At 36.0% G+C, this 9,018-nt stretch overlaps 1 protein-coding gene across 1 annotated transcript; it reads right to left on the minus strand.

Moving 5' to 3' along the window:
* Positions 1–2,935: 2,935 nt before the first annotated feature.
* On the minus strand, positions 2,936–8,245 carry LOC139897151 (uncharacterized). The gene is made up of 12 exons (XM_071879807.1): positions 8,115–8,245; positions 7,413–7,500; positions 7,019–7,153; positions 5,566–5,744; positions 5,379–5,472; positions 5,025–5,095; positions 4,767–4,873; positions 4,533–4,654; positions 4,078–4,166; positions 3,908–3,967; positions 3,466–3,570; positions 2,936–3,374 (listed from the first exon to the last, which is right to left on the minus strand). Exons 1-12 carry the CDS (start codon positions 8,139–8,141, stop codon positions 3,264–3,266), a joined length of 1,188 nt encoding a protein of 395 aa, XP_071735908.1. The 5' UTR covers positions 8,142–8,245; the 3' UTR covers positions 2,936–3,263.
* Between the last annotated feature and the right edge of the window lie 773 nt (positions 8,246–9,018).

Genomic DNA, 9,018 nt, shown 5'->3' on the forward strand with positions numbered 1-9,018 from the left:
ATATGTATTTTTACTACAAAATACAGTATCGTGAGTTTCATTACTCCCTTTTTATATATATTTTTGGGCTGAGAATACATGCGCTGTTTTTTAAATGTTTTTACGAAATAGGCACAATACTAAAACTAATTCTATGTGGGTTTAAACCAGAAATATACCCTTAGCTTGGTAACATTAAACTACTTGTCTATGTACGGTAGGCGCGAATCCTAAAGATAGATCTATTGGGCCTGACAAACCCCATCCTGACTATGGGATGCTTTAGTACTTCGAGGTTATTTTAAACACACCTGATCTGGTGTACTTCAGAGGGTAAAACATGAACGTTAAGGCTTGTTACCGGGTGCCTACAACTTATAGAATACTTTTATACACTTGCGAGTGTACATTTATTTATAAATGGAAATCTTGTGGTCTATTAATATATTGAAATGATTGTTATGATAAACCTATGAACTCACCAACCTTTTGGTTGACACTTTAAAGCATGTTTATTCTCAGGTATGAACGAAATCTTCCGCTGTGCATTTGCTCAACTTAAAGATATTACTTGAAGTCATTCATGGCATATTTAGGTCAGTACCTCGCAATGGGACCAAATGTAGAAGATTTCGTCCAGGTGGATTAGGACGGGCCTTTACATGTTGGCTTGTGGTTACGATCACAACAGTGTTTCTATTTTGGGATTATTGACTTATGTTTTTGAAAGTTAATTTTTAAAAAAATTAAATGTGATTGCTTTAAACGTCTCATATAAAGGGCGTAACTGTTAACTGTGAGACCTGAATTAACACGCCGTCAGATGGTAATTTGGCGGGGTGCTATACATACCCCACAAATAAATAAATCATATACATACATATATAATTATTCCACTCACCTTAACGATTTGGTGACGATTTATACTTCCGAATGCTTCAAAGCCGAGTACCTAATACAATAAGTACTCAATCAACACACACACACTAGTTGGACTAATCACCAACAATTTACTCATGTGCATTTAATGACTTAAATGCATTAAATGCCCCATTTACATCAAAATCGACCATTTAAGGTCAAGAGCATCATAAATCACTAAAAGCTAGTAATTAAGGTCCAACCACACTAACTAATACACATTTAGGGTATTTCATACCCTTCTTTCCCCACTAGGTCAATCGTTACTCATTTGACCATTTTAAAGCCAACACGCCCATTGCGGGTCATCCACTAACCCACATAACACCCATTCATTTTAATAACTAGGTGTGCTAGTAATTAACTAATCAATTATGACTCATAAACTCATTTATCATTTCAAAACCCTAGGTTAGCAATTCTTGAGTCCTCATGACTCGATCTTACCCAAGAACACCCAAAATCACCAAATATGGGTTTTATGTTCTTCATTTACCCAAACCCTAACCCATACATAAATCAAAGTAAGTAAATCCAAGTTAGAACATACCACTACAATCAAAACGTAGCTAGAGAGGAGATGAACAACTTTATAACTCGAGCTAAGACCCAAAACTAGCTCCTTCTTCCTTTGCTTGAGCTTTCTCACACAAGAATCTCACTCTCTCTCTAAAATTGAAGTGGATAGGATAAGGTTGGTGATAATGGAGTTATGACACTCCACAAACTGATCTGGTGGCCTTTAACTCGTCCCCAAGTGAATTTACCAAAAAGCCCTTCCAAAATATCTCATTAAAAGAAACAGAATTCGGCTACAGTAAACAGTGCGCCACGCGCACCCTTAGGTGTGCGCTGAGCGCACAATGCTCAGCTCAGTCTCTGACCTCTGTTTGATTACACAATGTCACCCATACTTCATGTACTCTATTTACACCTCTGTACAATAAATATTAAGGTCTTACATGGGCGCCGAAACAGGGTGCCGAAACAGGGGCCGAAAACCGGGGGCTGAAAACGCGAGCCGAAAACGGGGTGCCGAAACCGGGCGCCGAAAACAGGGTCCAAAAACGGAGGCCGTAACCGGGCGCTGAAACCGGGGGCCGAGACCAGGTGTCGAAAACGGGGTCCAAAAAGGGGGGTGAAAACGGGGGCCGAAAATGGGCATCGAAACCGGGCGCCGGAAACGGGCGCCGAAACCGGGCGCCGAAACCGGCCGTCGAAACTGGGCGCCGAAACTGGGGGCCGAAAACGTGGGTCCGAAATCGGGGGCCGAAACCGGGGGCCGTAAACGAGGGCCGAAAATCGGAGGCCGAAAACGCGTGCCGAAAACGCGCGCCGAAACCTGGTTCCAAAAACGGGGGCCCGAAACCGGGGGCCGAAACCGAACGCTGAAACAGGGCGCCGAAACCGGGTCCCGAAACCGGAGGCCGAAAAAACGCGCCGAAAACGGGGGTCCGAAACCGGGGGCCGAAAACCGGGCGCTGAAACAGGGCGCCGAAACCGGGTCCCGAAAACGGGGGCCGAAAACCGGAGGCCGAAAACGCCCGCCGAAAACGCGCGCCGAAAACGGGCGTTGAAAACGGGTTCCAAAAGCGGGGGGCCGAAACTGGGCGTCGAAAACGGGGTCAAAAACGGGGGTCGAAACCGGGCGCCGAAAATGGGGGCCGAAAACTGGGCGCTAAAAACGCGTGCCGAAAACGGGCGTCAAAACCAAGTGTCGAAAACTCACGTCGAATAACGCGCCTCGAACTCGCGTTCTGAAATCAAATCTTTTGAATTAAACTCATTTGGACCCATTTGGGTCTTTAAGTAATTTTCTATAATGTAGTTGGACCCATTTAAGTCTTGGAGTAATTTTTGATATTATTTGCTTGAACCCATTTGGGTCTTCAAGTAAACCCAATCAACTCATTTTTTAAGCTTTGGGTAAACAGGTCTAAATTAAACCAACAATTAGAGTTGGACATTAACCTAAAAAGTAAATTTATTAGCATTTATCATTAGCATTCGATCTTGGACTACTTTTGGTTGGTAAATCTGTTTTATTCAAATAAAAAAATTATAACAAAAACAATGCATGACTACATTGTCTATTTTATCCCACATTTTCTCAGTTCTTTTACTAATCCATTTCTGAATCAGGAACAATACTCGCAAAAATTTGCGATTTCTATTCTTGCAATTAGTCGAAGCCAACGCTTGACAACAAAGATCCACGAACCCGCACAACCAGTTTTGATCACCCAAAATGCCTCTAAAAGTGAACTCTAACGTTCTTTAAAAAGGCCAACTTTAACTTATACAATTTTGCTCATTTTTTTGAATCAAATGACAATAAAAACATCTAATAATAATGTTAACACTCAGAAAGCTCTTTTGGTAGAATCTTCCAATTTCACGTCCGTCTTTACACCCAAACCTCGAAGACTCGAGATCATTGCAGGGATATCTTCTAGCAAACCAGCAGCCAAAGCCTAAAAGAAAGAAAAAAAAAAAAAAAGGAAAAATTCCACAACATCAGTAGCGAAAAACAGCCACCTTCTCAAGTGTAATATGATGTTTTACCATTTTGTCCTCATCTTTTCGATTCTTTAAAACCTCCAAAGGCCATTTGTTAACGAGCCTTTCAATCTCTAACATTATCTCGCTCTTTTTTGCCTCCGGGAACGTCTGTCATCAGTTAAGAACTTGTAAATATGATAAAAAAGCAATAACAAGTTTAACCCAGAAATATTTTTTGTTAAATATAAATTTTCCTTAAAAAAAAGAAAAGAAAAAGAAGCTATTTTTGACCCTAGATGCAGCCTAGGATAAACACCATTCATATCCTGGGTGGCCAAGGACAAGATTGGAAATGGGCACAGATAACCCGGTTAGGCCGCATACATATGAGTAAAAATACTCACCTTTACCGGGTAGCCTAAACATGGAAGACCTTAGCCGTTTACCCGTTTACCCGTTTATGTAGACTAGGATAAGATGTGATAACATTGAACAAAATTTTTACCTGGGTGATGACTTGAATTATTGCAGCTGATTCTTCGGGTTTACGTTCAAGCAGTAAACCCTGCAAAAAGTCAAACGATTAATATAAACACAACAGTTGACAAAATTAGCCTAATCAGACGATAGTAGCAGGATTATGATAATTAAATAATTAATAGTTTAATTTAATACCTTAGCACACGAAAAACAGCTACCAATTGTGTGTGTCTTCATAACTTCCGATCTTAATTTCTCAACCTTCCATAAGCTATCAACATCTCCTGTAAATAAAACAAATACCTTTCAGATCAAAGATCATTCGTTAAGGGCAAAACTGTCGAAAAAGTTATATTCTTAGAGTAGTTGAGAGTTGAGCATATATCTGTTACAGTAATAAATTTGAATTTAATTTAGACAAAATATCACGGATGGTCCCTTTGGTTTGTATCAGAAATCACTGGTAGTCCCTGTAGTTTTGTTTCGTGACTTCGTCATGGATGATCCCTGTGGTTTGCATTTTGAATCATCGATGGTACCTATGGTGCAATATCCACAGGAATGCAAATCACAAGGAACACCGGTGATTCAAATGCAAATCACAGGGACCATTCGTGATATTTTGGCTTTAATTGAATGTAAATAGATACCTAGTTTGGCAGCAAATGTCATCCAAGTATCAAATGACGTTCGTCTCAGTTTAACTCCAGCCTTGACGAAACGTTTGGCATACTTGCACATCAAATCCCAACTATTAGTGTTGTAACAAATGCTGCAAAAACGATATGTAATGTGTTAATAACCACATCAGACACATAAATCATAATTTTTTATTTTTAAAAAAATACGTTTTAAAACCGAAAGAAATGCGTACATCAGCATACCTAAAAATAATATCTGCAGTACCAGGTTGCAGGGGCAAATCGTTTGCTTTCAATAGTTTCATTACATCCACCATCAGTTTAACATCATTGTGTTTCTTAGCATACAACTACAACAGCATAATTTCAACTCCTTAAATTAATATTAATTAATTAATATTAATTAATATCCCCATTAAAAGCAAAAACAAAATGCAAGAATTAATAGGATCTTTTTCAAAAAAAATTAATTATTAATGGATGTAAAAAAAAAAAACTTACCAGTATATTATGAGCAGATGCAACACTAGGAGTTAATCCGTACACATTGTGTTTCCAAAGTGTCTTCTTGGCTGTTGTAGACATGAAAATAGTTTAGATCCTATTGGTTTGCAAACGTAGAACTATTAATTTAGTATTATACAAGTCCCATTTAAACGATGTTAAAAACTAAAGATATGATTCAGCCTTGCTTATTTGAGATATTGGAAATGAGAAATAAAGAAAACGATAAAAATGAAAATAAATTTCACTTATTTATTCTCATTGAATCATAAAAGTGGGACCCAGGAAGCGAAAGTATTAAATAGCTCAAATGAACAAATAATCAAATATATGAAATAACAGATATCTTACCAAAGTCAGTAGCTCCACGTGATACACACACATGTGATACATATCGGCAAATATTCTCGTTGAAGTTTTTAGAAATTCGAAGACTTGATAGTCTCTGCAATTGAGCGTAAGGTTATATACTTAATACTATGGAATTCAATTTCATAAGATAAAAAAAAAAAAGAAAGAAAAAAAGATTATAACTAACAAATTTCCGAAGGTTCTCCAAGACATTAAATAGAAGTTTAATGTCTTCACGATTATCACAGTTTACTATGAGGGCCCACAACCAACTGTTACGTGGTGCTGTTTTTTGATCTGTTATTGATTTGATGATTTTATCATGCAATTCCTTAGGAGTTTTAGCATACAATTCCAGTTCAGCCTCTGCAGTGAACAAAATTAAACACCTTTAAACACTAATAACATATTTTAAGAAAAAATTCTGAACCTAATAGTTAGATGTAGCAATAATGACCCAATTACTTAAGAATGGGTCGATTGGGTTGTGTTTTATTTCAAACAAGGTAGATGATTTTTTAGCTAATAGGGAAATTTCGCAACATTCAAAACAGGTAGATGTTTTATTTCAACATTTTGATGCATACAACCTCCTAAATTGTTATAGTCAAAGATTTATATATTATCATTGTAATAACTGTAATCAACCGCGATATACCGTCCCACTTTGACTTTTTAAGTCTTTTTTGTACAAATTTGACTTTAAATATTTTGTTTGTGTTATATAGGGGTGGTCTGTATTTGGTTTGAAACCGTGGAACCCGAAAACCAAACCGGAAAAAAACCAAACCGAATTTGAAAAACGGTTTTCGGATCGAGTCAAACCGAAACCGAATTTGAATTCGGTTTTCGGTTTTGAAAATTCTGAGTTCGGTTTAACCGAAAACCGAATTCAAAAGTTTTAAATATTTAATTTGTATATTTATGTTTTAATGTCATTATAATTTGGGATCCAATCAATAAAATATGTTCTCACCCCATATGACGATTTGGTAGCTCACATTATAATTATGTTACTCAAATTATTATGTTCTTCTTCTTAATAACAGAAGCAGTAAACGTCATAATTCAGCTGTAAATATTAATAAATCATCGAATTCTTTATAATTTAATAGTACGTCATTGTTTTAGAATATAAATAACCAAGACATCAGTAACGCCACAAAATAAACTAACATCGTTCTCAGTTTTTTTCATAATATTCGGTTTTAACCGAAAACCGAACCGAAGCCGAATTCGAATTTGGTTTGGTTCGGTTTTAACTTTGAATTCGGTTTTCGGTTCGGTTTTGCCCAAAAAAATTTCAAAACCGAATAAACCGAACAAACCGAAAACCGAACCGATGAACACCCCTAGACTGTTATATGTTACTATTTGATAAAAGTTACACTAATGAAAACAAATTTTAAAACCAAATACATTCATATAATTTTCATCAAATTTTATACAGCACAAATTAAAATGATTTAAAGTAAAATTTTGAAATAAAGACTTTGGAAAGTCAAACGGACAGTTATTTTGGGACGGATGGAAAAAAAACAACCTGTTTCAACTGAACCCCGATTTGATTCGTTATACAACCAGTCCAGCCCACCCATATTACCACCTGTACTAATAATGCAGTCTATATAGATAGATACCTTTGGGACTAACTTCAATCGAACTAGCGTCTGAAGAATACAATGCTCTTGATGACATCATCAGGGATGAACGATGTTGAGAGTTGAATTCTTGACAGTTGAATGCATATGAGGCAACACTTTCATTAGTGATTCCTGTACATATCATGGATTACATCTTGTTCAATTGTCGGTGTCTAAAATAATTAAAAATTAGATCGCGGATGTCTTTAGAAGCTTAATAGTATACATAAGTTGTTAATAAAATGTGTAATCGTGTACCAAAAAGTACAGGCACGACCAACGCTAATGTCCCAAATTGATATTGAGATACAATGAAAAGATATAAACTGTTTGAGATAAATGAGTGAATTGGGAATTTAATTAAATAATTAAATAATAGAGAAATAAGAACCTTTATTGCTTGCGAACATTAGTGAAGTATGATAAGAACATGGATATAAGTTTTTCACATTCCTCAACTGTAAGTGCTGCCTCGAAACCTATATAAGAAACAGAGTTTAATGTGGCATTTTATCAGATACTTTCAACAAGAAAAAATAAAAATAATTTCACTGTATTACACAACGATATTTCTAGTTATGACAAAGCTGTAATGTTTCTTAGGTCAAAACTTATAGGTCCGTACAATTAATACAAAATTCGGGGTGATCGATCTGATAAATGTAATGAAGGTACAACTCGATCTGTTAACGCACATAACTCATTTCTACATAACTATTTCAAATGTTCAATTTAACATACTGCTTTATTGTTTTAACAAGACAAGAAAATGTTCAAAACCAAAATCAACAGATTTAAAGATGATATTTTTTTCGTAATCGACGATCAATCGATAACCCCAATTTATATCATCTTAGAAAAATTAAGATAAGCATTTTGCTTAAACCCTATTTTCTGAAAAATTTCACACACTAAAATTTGAGCTAATTGGAACAGGAAATTAGTTTAAACCAAATGGGTAGCTAAAATAGGATTCATATAACAATAAAAGCAATATCAAGTCAACATGAATCAGACAGAAAATGCACATATGTATATACGAAATCACACAAAGATCGATAATTTATTGAAGATTTATGGAGGCTAAACGAACCTGTAACAGAAGGCGGCTAAAACCCATTTCGTTTGAGATTAAACCCAACAGAAATCAAGATTAAATTTCGCACTTTTTTGCAAAATAACGAGGATTTAATCGGGTTCTGCTCTGTTCATCGAAGGGAGAAGGACAACGGCGGGTGCATTCACTGAAACAGAATTGGGCCTAAAAAGCCTGATCAGAGCCCAGATAGTAATTTGAATGGTAAATTGGGCTTTTTCTTAAAGCCTATTGAACACAATTTTAATAAAATTTTCATTTATTTTAACAAAAAGAAAAAATGGTTAATACTCAAAGTTTTACTTATTTTTAGTTTTGACATCTATGTTTTCTTCTTGATAATTTAATCCTTCAACTTAAACAATTTAAAGATTTAACTTTGTATAATAATATTGTTTTACACTTCAAAAGTTTGATGATTTAATCTCTTTGATATTATCTTTTATAAGACCATTTGTTGTGGAAATATTAAATGTTGTAGTCTTGTGGAGTTGTAGGGGTTTACGCTGATGTGGTAGTGTTATTTGTGGGAAATATGAGACACTGTGAAAAGGGCAACACGAAGCTACATCTTATTAGTAATTTGAAGGCACGAAAACTAATAAGAAAAGGTTGCTATGCTGTTATAGCACATGTCGAGAAAGTACAAACTGAAGAAAAGAGCATCAATGATGTTTTTGTCGCAAAAGAATTTCCCGATGTATTTTAGAAAGAATTACCGGGACTACCTCCACATCGATCTGTTGAATTTCAAATAGATCTTGTACCAGGAGCTGCACCAATAGCTCGTGCTCCTTACAGACTCGCACCCAGCGAGATGAAAGAACTGCAAAGCCAACTGCAAGAACTATTAGAATGTGGTTTCATTCGACCAAGCACATCACCATGGGGAGCTCCTGTT

Source organism: Rutidosis leptorrhynchoides, chromosome 3, assembly GCF_046630445.1.
Source record: "Rutidosis leptorrhynchoides isolate AG116_Rl617_1_P2 chromosome 3, CSIRO_AGI_Rlap_v1, whole genome shotgun sequence".
Classification (NCBI taxonomy): domain Eukaryota; kingdom Viridiplantae; phylum Streptophyta; class Magnoliopsida; order Asterales; family Asteraceae; genus Rutidosis; species Rutidosis leptorrhynchoides.

What these genes read in the sequence shown, in the direction of transcription:
- LOC139897151 (XM_071879807.1), bottom strand. Translation starts at nt 8,141, where the DNA reads ATGGGTTTTAGCCGCCTTCTGTTACAG. An exon ending in TGGAGAACCTTCGGAAATTT is followed by an intron (nt 5,473 to 5,565) that starts GTTAGTTATAAT and finishes GCTCAATTGCAG; the next exon opens with AGACTATCAAGTCTTCGAAT. An exon ending in CATCTGCTCATAATATACTG is followed by an intron (nt 4,874 to 5,024) that starts GTAAGTTTTTTT and finishes ATGCTGTTGTAG; the next exon opens with TTGTATGCTAAGAAACACAA.